General features: G+C 38.9%; 1 protein-coding gene across 2 annotated transcripts in view; it reads right to left on the bottom strand.

Annotated features, from left to right (window-relative positions):
* The window catches only part of DGKI (diacylglycerol kinase iota), a 431,941-nt gene that overhangs the window by 77,571 nt on the left and 342,254 nt on the right, over positions 1 to 12,116 (bottom strand). For both annotated transcript variants that reach the window (XM_021692768.1, XM_044919913.1), the window contains one exon: positions 11,157 to 11,201. In XM_021692768.1, the coding sequence (XP_021548443.1) occupies positions 11,157 to 11,201 (45 nt within the window). The remainder of the gene's footprint in view (positions 1 to 11,156; positions 11,202 to 12,116) is intronic.

Raw genomic sequence — 12,116 nt, forward strand, 5'->3', positions numbered from 1 at the left:
TAAATAAATAAATATTTTTCTTTTTTAAAAAGGTATTTGAATTCCAAAGTAAAAATGCAATTATCACCTGCCCCAATCTGGGAAGGATTTATAATGCAATGCAATTAAACTACTTATTTCCAAATGTTACATGTCAAAAAGATATATAAAAGCAGTCAAGTCTCAGCAAAATTTTCCCCTTGGATCTAATCTAGCCCACACATATATATGCAGATGAAAGGATCTCACTTGCATTAGGACCCTAAAAGTTGGAGATTACCTAAAATCAGTGTTAAAATGATGTTTCACTGCAGCAGATGGACAAAATGTAAAAACATACCCACAAAATATACCAACAATCTATAAAATAAGACACAAAGAAATTCAGCTAATCAGCACAGCTGGGTGCTAGGATGACATCTAAAAGATCCAGGGGAGAACAGGAGGTAAAGAGCAGGCGAGGGATGGGAAATCTGGTGATGGTTGAGGCTGTTGTATCTCACTTGAGTTGAAAAACGGAGCCCAAAACTACTTTTAATGAGAAAGTCTGCTTTGGAAAACTGATTGTGTGTGTGTGTTCCAATACAAGTTTATTTATGGACACTGAAATTTAATTTCATATAATTTATGTGAATTATAAAATATTCTTTGGGGTTTCTTCAAGCATTAGAGTATCTGAAAACCATTCTTAGTTCACAGGCTGTGCAAAAGATAAATAGGCAGCATACCAGATGTGGCACTTGAGGTATAGTTTTTCAGATCTGTGGTTTTATTCATTACAAGAGTGCTTGATTTGTGATTATATTACATCTAGATTTAATAGGAATTGTGTTCCCCGACAGGTCCATTTTTTTTTTAATCTGATCTTGTGAGCTATGTCATTGCTGCCCCATCAAATGTTGCTCTGTTTGAAAATTCTGTTAAGTGGAACTCAGGAAGAAGACATACTTCAGCTAAGAAAATCCCTTATGCTGAATCTGGTTCATATAGTACTAGGAGTTTTTCACTGGTAACCCTTTAGTGATGAAACCCAAAAGATAGCAGTAGATAATCACACTATAAATTCTTAACGTCTAAAAGTTAAGTCAAATGGCGTAGGGGTGGGTTTTCTGGAAAACTCATATTTTTGTAGGATGACATCATCAGACTAAGAAATGAGATGACAAGAGAGTCTCTGTTCTGGAGGTGTTTCAGAAAGGCAGTTCTATGGATGAGAAGGGATAATAGTGCAATCCATGGTACATGATCCAGCCTCAAGTAGAAAACCCAGAGGCAGCGGAATTCTGGTAGCGGAGAAGACCAGCTCGTGAACAGGACAATCTTGGGGCTTCACCACCTACTAACTGAGATTTTATGCAAATTTCTTATCTACTCTGTACCTTGGCTACCTCATTTGTAAAATGGCTACCATGGTATCTATTATAAAGGATTCTTTTGAGAAATAAGTGAAAGGACACGTGGAATGCTTAACCCATGTGTTGGCACACGTAGACATGCTGATATTGTTATGCTACGCAAGTAATGTTGGGGCATCTGGGACTTTTTTTTTTTTTTAACCTAAAACAATTATGACCTTTAATCACCTCTGGAGCTCATGGAACATAGGCCACATTTCAGACTGGATCATTCAGATGGTGCTACACCAACACAAAACTATTTTATCCATAAACGTCCTTGTGCTCAGAATCTGGATTTCAGAGAAAACAAATGGAACAGATTTGTATGCACGGACACAAAAAAGAAATACATCAAACCAAGACTGAACTCATGCCATTGTTGGTTTGGTGCTTGCACCCAACACCTCTTTTCACACTATCAGATGCTAGATAGTTGCCTTAAATATAGGGTATTGTCTTCAAGGCTGAGTGTCTTCTGTCACCAAAAGCAATATTTTTCAGAACACTGCACTTTCCTGTCCTCTTCCCATTCAATAATATTCCCCATTCAATAGTAACTGTGCTTGATATTTGCTTAGTTTCATCAAAATTGCTATCTTTTCTTTTGCTGACTTGGATCGTCAGGTGTCACATAGCTATATATTACTCTTATTCCTTTGACACAATTATATTCAGTCTTTTCAACTAGTATTGATTGGAGCTAATGAGGTGCAAGGCATGTGATGTGAGGGTCACAAAGAAGAACAAAGCACAGGCCGTGTCTTCAGAGGGTATCTACCTCACTGAGAACCGCCGGGGTGCTTACCTTCTCACCCCAATTTTTGGAGTTATTATATGTCTGATTTACCAGATTTCAACATCTTCTTTTTTTTCCAAGAGATGGCTATTTTAGTTATGATTTCATTTCCTAGCAATTGTCAAAAGCCATTGATTTTGGGAAAAGGATCTTGAGTCGGCTCCCCACAGAACGGGAGCCTGGTAAGGAAAACAGCAGAAGATATTAATAGCTGGGAAAGCGCATGGAAGGGTCAGCTCACATTTAAGAAGGCCCTTTTGTTTCAAGTCTGAAATGTGGGGCTAGCAATCTTTGGTCTGGGCCAGCGGTTTTCAGGTAGTCCTGACACTGATGGAGAGCTAAGACGTGCTCATAGGCACAATCCTGAATCATGCAATCCACTTACACAAAGGCCAGTGGCCAGGATGTCAAGCAGAGCAGCAGGTTGCTGACCCTCGCTCTCCTTCATCCCTTCCTGCTACGTTAAGTCGTCCACCTACAGCTCCTGCCCAGACTCATCTCCACTGTCTGGCATCAAAGGATATGGAACAAAAATGTCAACAAGCTGTCAACTACTCAGGGAGTAACAGTGGGTGACTGGTAAACTTTCCTTCCTTTACCTCCTTTTATAGTATGCTCCTTTTTTACTTCTGAGAATTTTCCATAAACATAACTCTATTTCTGTATTCCTTGGTGATTCTGTATTAAATGAAATTTAGACCACCAGTCTTTTTATGTTATTGCATCTACTTAATATTCTATGTTGGAGAAAATATCCCCTCGAAGCCTATGTATGGGAGAGATTATGATCAAAGTTCACAGAACCATCTGTCTTGGATTTAGGGTTACCCGGCCACCACCAGAGTTCATTTAGGAATATTAGGCTAATGTCCTATTTGGTAGGTTGATTTGAAGCCATATTCTTATGGCATATCCATTCTGTCATTAGAAAACTGCATAATCTAGCTCCATCTACCTCTCCATCTATCTCCAGTATTCTTCTTGAACTTCTTCTCCAGCACCTAGAACTGAGCCATAAATGAAGAGCAGAGGCTTTGGGAATTTAAGTAAACTCTCACAAGTATCCAGCCATTTAGTGCTGGAGTCGCAATTCAAATGCAGCCCTCTTTTACTTCAGAGATTATGATCTTATATACTCAGTTTTATAGATTCTTGAGGAATTAGAATTAGTGGGGGGTTTTGAAGGATGAGTGGAATTTGTGTAGGTCAAGTTGGACAGAAGTTGTTTTTTGACTCAGCTCAAGCAAAAACATGAAGAAAGCAAAAGCCAAAATAATTTTAATGGTTATGAAAACCTTCCTTTGCCTCTGGCATTCAAGGATATTTCATAGTTTCAGCTTTCATTAACTGTCAAACTAATCTTCCATACTTCTTATCAGAGTTCACAGCCTGGTAAATCAGAATTTTTCCTCTCTCAAATTCTCCAGTCACATTGCTGGCACACTTTCCCCTCCCATGGTCCCATCTGCTTGAGAATCCCATGGGAATATGGCAATCAATGAAAACAATAGTGAACCACAATTCAGAGTAGAGAAACTGAAACAAGATTCATATAAATTCTGATTACATAAGTTTAAGATAACTTTGTTGTGTTACATGGTTACAATTCTCAACTCCATACAAGTGACCAAGTTGTTTAGCATGTGATTATCACTTCGGTTACAGCTTTATTTTCAAATCTGCACAACTATGCTTACTACAACTTTGTTTAGACAAACAATGGCAAAAAGTGCATATAACCTAAATGTCTATCCAGAGAGACAGGGTTAAATATATACCACAGAGTAGAGCAGTAGTTTTAAAAAACTGAGTTAGAGCTTCATTTATTAGCAAAGCATAATCTTCATGGTACATTACTGTTAAAAATGAGTTGTGGTATAATATATATATAGTGAGTGTGCAAAGGATGCAAATCCATTTTTATTAAAAAGAAAAAACCAAATGTGTATCCATGTATGTCTTTGTGTATAACTTTTACAGATTTGCAGAAAGTAAACAAAAGGTACACACTAGAAAGGTGTTGTCCTAAGGTCTACTTTGAGTGGGGAGCTAAAAACCAAAGAGAAGTCTAGAATTATACACACTCGGAAAACTAAGATAAGCCAAGATTATAAAACCTGGCAGACTTCACAACACAAGTGGCTAATGAAAGTCAAGAGAAGTACCTCAAGGACCCTAATATCAAAGACAAATGCATATGTGGATGGATTAAAACTGGAACAGGAATAAAGAAAAGATTATTGAAAAAGAATTCACAGTAACTTAAAGCCATGGTCCATAAACTCCCTTATATACTGACGTTTTTAACTAATGATGACCACATAGGTGACTAGGTGACCAGGATTCATGTACTTCCTACATCTTATCTCTCTACGCCCCTTTCTCTCCTACTCAAAAAAAGAGGATCAAAATACGAGTGATGGTGATGTCAGTAGAGAGATACTACTGAATTTTAAATAATTGTGTTTTAGATAACTGGCATTGCTAGCACACTGTGGGTAATGTACCTCCTGTCAGGTAAACAGCTGACTGTCTCCTCACACTGGGGATGGCACACAGGTAGAGTGGGTGACCCTGGCATTAAGGGATCCTGGATTCAGGGGCGGCAGGAGGGTCACGAACAGTGCAGCGAGGACTATGAATCGGACTGAAGCTGAAAAGGGGAAATGCGAAAAACAGAAGAGCCCCTCACAGAAAACTGAATACTGGCCCCAAGGGTAGACCTTCCTTAGCTTCGTGGACCGCTAGGGTGAACACAGCAACATCCATGCCACTAAGCAAGAGTGGCTGGAAGTATGTTTGCTTTGCAAACACTGCACATTAAAATAAATGTAAAGAGACTTAATTTCTGATGGAACCAAAAATGAGCCGAAAAATACGCACCTTTCAAAACTGATCTGACTATATACTTAAATGCACTTGTGTGAGTGCCGCTGGGTTGCAGAGGGAATTCACATCAATAACTGAGCTGCACCACTAACAAGGACACTGATGCTTTCGGGGCTAATTTAGGGCTTCCAGTCCCCTCAGTCCTTTCAAGATACATAATCAAATCTACAGTCCACCAAAGAGATAGAATACTTGCTCATTTTGTGATCTGTTATTCTTCTTCATATAAATGGTGTGATTTAGATAACTATGACTGTCCTTGTTCTATAACATAGGCAGAATCATATACCTTGGACAGACCAGGCTCCTTTCCATTTTAAATATAATAATCATGTAAAACTGCATGCTCTTTAAATGAATACTATTAACAAATTTATTTCAAAAATCCCTGATGTGATTTTTTTTTACTATATGCTAATGGAAAATCAGTTTCTCATGCTAAAAATACAGCTGCACGCACAAAAACAAAGCTGTTATTTCTCATATATATTTTTAAAAGTCAACTGGCATCAACTCTATGTAATTGATAAGGAAATGATCTGAACCACTATTTGGCACGCATAAGCCAAACTTGCCCTTAATTTACATTCAATTACTCATAGCTGATGCACACATAATTTAATGAAAGCACAGCAGCCCCATTACACCCTCCAGTAGGTAATTCAATTAAACAGTATTCACCTAGCGTTTAACTATATCATCACTGTGAATGAAACTTTTTTCTTTCATAAAACTGAGGGAATTTGTAAAAGACAAGGAGGCAAAACAGAAGTCCCTTTGGATTGGGAATCCCTGCTTCATTCAATAATGTCCAGTCAGTAACCACTTTACTTTTAAATTGATCTCTTGTTTACCCACCCACATTTCTCATCTGCCTGCCCAACCCATCTATTCATTTTGTTTTCTTTCCATTCATCACCAGGTGGTATAAACATATCTCTTTATCCTTGGTGAACAGATCCACCGGGGATGGGTAGAAACTATGTGTTTACACATCTCTGTCCAACAATAAGCCTCCTTAATAGACTTACTGCTATTATTTTTATCTTTCAAAACTCTTTCTCCTCAAACCTACTTTACCAGCCATAACTCCCGTGGCAGCTGCATATAGAAATGGGATGCCCATTTCCAAAAGCAGCTTTGAAAAAATGAAGAAATAATGACAGTGTAGAAGATGACAATGGAGATACTATACATTTTTAAGAACCCGTTTGTGTGAGAATGTCCTCTATCAACAACAACTACTCTCTGTGTGTATGTGTGTCTGTGTTATTAGCAGTCACGCCTTCACTTGCAACAGACCTGGCCCCAGGCAAGTCTTATTTTAATTCCTTTTCTGATCCATTTGATCCATTTCTGACAGCTTTGATCTAGCCCAAAGGAACAACACTCTACTAGGTTCCTAGCTAAACCCTGTCCTTCCCTGAGACAAGATAAATTAATTCTTAGGACGACTTCCTTAACCTTGTTTCAACCCATCCATTGAAAGACTTCTAAAATCCAGGAAACAAATTAAGGAGAAAGAGGCTACAGAGAAAGAAGAGAGATGAATAAGGATAGTCAATATGAAGAGACGAGAAATAGATCAAGTATTTATGAGCAAATGCTGTTTGCCTAGGACAGCGCTCTGATGGAATATATAGATCCATCTCCCAGAAGATCAGGTCGTTATGTAAAGTAGGGAAAGGGATCAGAGGATGAACAAATTGATACAGACTCAGATCTGATCAGGAGTTTTTTCTTATGAAAATGAAAGACATCTCTAAAAGATGAAAGAACTTTTTGAAAATGGTGTATCTATTTTGAAATACCCCAGCCATTCTAGCGTTAGCTTTAAGTAAATAAATTCTTAAAGAAGGAGAATCACCTGGATGGATTCCTTTTTTTGCAGCTACCATTGAATCCTACTGTAGTCTTTAAAAGCTCAAATTGGTAGCTCATAATATTCTGAAAAGCATACCTCTGTGTGCCAACTACCTCAGTCCTCCACAGAGCAAGCACTACACAGGGGAAATAGGATGTCTACAAAAAACCCTACCTGCTCCTGGTTCCCTTATCCCTGGTTCTCTATTATTCTCCTCTGCCCTAGCCACAGATGCCTCTGTTTCCCTGCACTATTTTTTCTCATCCTGCTCTTTCCTCTATGCCTCTCCTCATCGAGGACTTACATCTGCCTGTGGTCCTCAGGAATGTCTTGAGAGCCATCAGAATGACTCAGGGCTTCACAAGGCTCTCACTATTGACATTAGGGGGCTGGATAATTCCTTGCTGTGGGGGGGCTGTCTTGTGCATTCTAAGATGTTTAGCAGCGTCGCTCGCCTCTACTCAACAGGTATCAGGAGCACTGCCTCTCCTACTTGTGACATACAAAAATGTCCAAATTGCCAAATGTCCTATATATAGGAGCAAAATCTCCCCCCTGTTGAGAATCCCTAGAACAGTTGTATCGGCTTCTACTCCTTAACTTAATGACTTGGGATTAAAAGGGGATATAATGAAGACCGAAGAGGGAACAGGGAAAGAATTATCTTATTGCAGATGGTCTCAAGAAGCATATCTATCAAATAGTTAGGCAGAGTCCAATTTCTCTATGACTTCTACCCTATCTGTCAAGCTCAAGAATATCCTGAATCCGCCAGCACAGTGCATTTATCAGTTGCAGTACAAGAGATGCCATTAAGATCGAGGGGCCTTTGTATTTTGACCTCAGAGATAGTGTAGGCAGGAATTTTCAGCAGGCTATAAATATCCAACGCATTCTCGTATAACCCATAATGCCTTGTTAGGTTAATATAAGGTGTCATTTTTGAGCCTTAGTGCTTTGTTGGCAATTCACTATAGATTAGGGAAAGGAAGAAACCAAACCAATGACATGCTTAAATGACTAGGAACTGTCATATGGCTCACTAATAAAGTGACTTGGGCACTCATACACCTTTCTAAATGCTGGTTTTCTCTTGAGTTTTTCCTAGCCTTAGAAAACAGTCAGCTAAAATGTCAGCTGCCAATCAGTGAGCTGATAGGAATTTCTCAACTTTTTTCCCCCTTAACTTACTGGTATTTATTCATGCCATCACAGTTAATTCTCCCAGCTTATTTTGTGTTATCCCATACACAAGAAAGTCCATTTAAATGCATTTAAGGCACTTTGTGGTCCGTGTTTCTGACAGGCTTTTCTCTTACATCGCCCCCTAGCTCCCGACGCCGAGACAGGCTAGAGAGTATATGATCAGTTTCTGCATGAGGAAACACAGATTTAACATTAAATTTCCTTCCAGTTGGTTTGGTCACTTTCTTTGTAAAGCTAATAACACTTCTATGCCATGGTTTTTCTATGCGCCCTCAGAATACTACAGAATTCAATCTACTTCATCTCAGCCTCTCCATAGCGCTGACACATTTCACTGCTTCCTCCTCTGAAATACATTTCACTCTTGGCTTTCATGATACTACCTTCTCCTTGATTTCCAGTTTTCCTGCTGCTCATCTCAGTTTCCACGACCCTTCTTGACTGATGGTTCTCTTAAACTTGTGCTCTTTTTGACCCATTAGTACAAGCAGGTGTGACATCGAGCCTTCTTCTTTATCTAAGCTCTCCCTGGGTGATTGCGTCCAGCCTTATAGTTTTAAGTACCATCTACTTCTTAATGACCCACAAATTTCTATATCCAGATCTGAATTTTTCAATGAGCTTTAAAATTCACAGATCTCATTTTCTACACACCAAAACCTCCTGGGTCTAATAAGCATAACAAAATTAGGGTGGCTAAAACAGAATTCTCTATTCACCATCCCTCTCACTCACTTCTCCTCTTCCTGACTGCCCAAGGTCCCAGCCATATGTGAATGTTTATCGTCCCCCAACTCCTTACCTCAAGCAGCTCTTCTTTGCTCCACCCAGGAAATTTCCTCACCACCCTCTTTCTACTCCGTGGCCATGTTAATTCAAACAGTCTCCCTCAGGTAAACTTCTTATTCCATGAGCAGATCTTGGGCTGCCCTAGATTTCCTTTATTCCATTCCTTCCTTAATACCCAAAGGCCCCTGTTTTTTATACCTCTGCAAGGAGGGGTGTGGGCACAGTAGTAATCCTGACACTCAGGTTGGGTCACTGAATTGGTTATCCTATGTATCAGTACATAAAACCTTCTGACATGACATTTATAATGCAGCAGTTTTGACACCAAAGTTTGACTTGACTGCAAGGAACCCAAAAAACACAACAAGCTTTTGATATAGTTAGATAAATACCACAAATTCTTCTGCATGTTTCTGTTACAAAATAACTACTGAAACGAAGACCCTTCTCATATTCTGGAGTCTCAACCATCTCCTGATCTTCGGGAAAACATGTACAAATATGGTATAAAGAAAACATGGTACAAAATATCCACCTACCGAAACTCTCACACCAAAGTGACAACATCAAATAAGCCAGAATAATAAATAGATGTATTAGTTTCACAAAACTACTTAGAAAAAAATATCTGAAATGTCTTGATAAAAATGCAAAGATGCAAAATGTTCATGACTGAAGAGTATAAACTCTTGAAGAAATCAGACAAATTTATAACTTTTATACATAATAGGGTCAGTTTTTAAAGACTAGAGATAAGCCCTAGCCTCTAAAAGTACCAAACTTTTAAAAATAAAATTAAACTTAGTGGCTTCAGGTAAATATGCAAATAACCAATGGGAGGAATGTTGTGCTCTATCTAAAAAAATAAAGTGGAAATTAGTCTTTTAATGGTTGATAAAAAAGTCTCAGAAGTAGAGTTTATTTTCTCAATGTAAACAAACCCGAAGTGAATTCTTATCCTTTTTATTGCGGCCAGATGGAAAAAAAGATTCTTGAATAGTGGGGTACTTTGTTTGCAACATAAACCTACAAACAAATAAGAACACCAAGGCTGTTCCTGTCATTAAGCCTCAGGATAATGAGGCTGCCTTGGCTGAGGGTATAGGGTATCCACCAGCAGACAGAGAAGCTACCTAGAGGTTACAAGATAAAGTTTCAAAAAATTGTTGTTTAAAAAAAATGTTTTTTATACGAGAGGATGCTTAGGGTGTAGCAAAAAAGAAACCAAAAGCAAATGTGAGGTGCTAAACCAGGATTCACAGATTGAGACATCTTTAAACACCTGTCCCCCACATGGAAGTATGAAAGGGTCTAGGACAGGATTTATTTATGGAGGGAGTCTTGGCATGCTCTGACTCCCACACACCTCTCTAGTAGGGAAGGGGAATGGCTTCTCAGAGAAAAGGGCTTTACTGGGACCACTCAGAGCTTCATGTTTGCCCCTTACAGTTTGGGGTATACTGTACACTGGGATCTGAACCATGCCTGAGAAATCTAATTTGTAAGAGGATGGCTAGAGAGTGCAACAGATTCGGGACAGGGAAGTGGGGAGATAATTGTCCTCCCAAAGATTGTTGGGGCAAAGGATATCTGAGTGTTCTCCTGAGGACTTCATGTGGGTCACGAGAGGCAGGCTGGATTTCTTAGATCCTGTCCAAAAGACCAAGATGTGCTAGTCAGACTGCATTTTAGAACATCTGCTTGATGGTTGTGGGAAACAGAGAACTCACTTTTCTGGATGTGAAGAAGACACATGCAGCCCTGGTTGCTAATGGCAGCCATCTTGGGCATGGAAACATCTAGTTCAGAGGTGAAATTGACAGACAAGGGGAACAGAGCAGAAACACCAGCAGAAAAATGAAGCATGAAGGTTGGCCAGTGGTACATAAAATCCACCTTTGATCTGAACTTTTCGCTGATGTGCACAAGTAAGACTTTCCCTGTCAAGCTAGTTTGAACTGAGTTTCTAATATTTATCATTGAAAGCACTTCATTTTGTAATCTCTTCTAAATGATCTGGGAGAAAATCCACAGTCCAAAGTTGTGCTACACCAGAGTGGTCCCAAACCAGGAAAATATAAAAGAATCAGAATGTCCACTTCACTCGGTTCTTCATGTGAACTCTATCCTTAGGGAAGATGTGGCCTCTAATCCAAATGAAGCATTGATTGAAAGATGGACCTTCTTTTTGCAGGGGAGCTAAGAAAACAACCACGGGGGGTCAATTATGTGTTACCTGGTAATGAACTCTCTGGAAGCCAGAAGAAACTGACTGCAGGTCCTAATGAGAAAATGGAAAAAAAAAAATCCATACCTTAAGATTAGTTTGGACAAGCTGCCTCTATAACTCTATCAACTGAACCCCCAATTTAGTATTATTAAACTCATCTAGAAAGTATCTATAACTCTTTCAAATTCATCAAGCTTAAACAAAGAAGATAATGCCCAAAATAACAAAAACACACCGACCTGGAATGAGAGAAGAAAGCCCATTTAGCTACTGAAATCTATATATCCTAAATAGTTTTCGAGGGGAGTGATACAGTTTCAAGGATCAAGAAGACCAAAAGTAAAAACCAGGCAATTTCGTTTTAATAAATGGGGGCCATATTTAATTTGCACCTGAACTTTTGGCTTATGAAGAAAGCTTCTAAAATCCCTTTAAGTACTTAGAAAGAATTTATTGATCTTAGACCAAATGCAAACTGTACAAGTAATTGTGTTTCTACTGCTAAGTGCTTGGCAAACACAGGTTTTCATAGACAGCCAAGAGAAAATCACTGGCCACCTCTGCATGATCATGAAGTGTAAATTAATAGGGTTGAAATTAATGAGGTTTTACTGGCAGATTCTGAGAGTCTGGCTTCCTTTATAAAGTTTTATAACTAAGTTGTCACCATGATCATGTCCTGAAGGCTTCCTTGTTAATGAGGGTAGTGATTCTATTCACAGATGTCAGCAATCCTGGGTACCTCTGTCCTCATACCTGCTTCCCACAGGGCTTTACCAACCCATTCTCTGTGCCCAACTTAGTTTTAAAACTTTTCCTCTTTGAGTTCATTCATTCATTCTTTTTTCTTTTTTTTTTAAGAATCCCGCTTTTAGTTGAATATTGATATTATATGCATGCCAATAAGTTAGTTTTCAACAAAGTCAATTCATCAGTCATGTCATGGACTACCATGAAATCTTAAGT

Source organism: Neomonachus schauinslandi, chromosome 12 (assembly GCF_002201575.2).
Source record: "Neomonachus schauinslandi chromosome 12, ASM220157v2, whole genome shotgun sequence".
Lineage (NCBI taxonomy): Eukaryota > Metazoa > Chordata > Mammalia > Carnivora > Phocidae > Neomonachus > Neomonachus schauinslandi.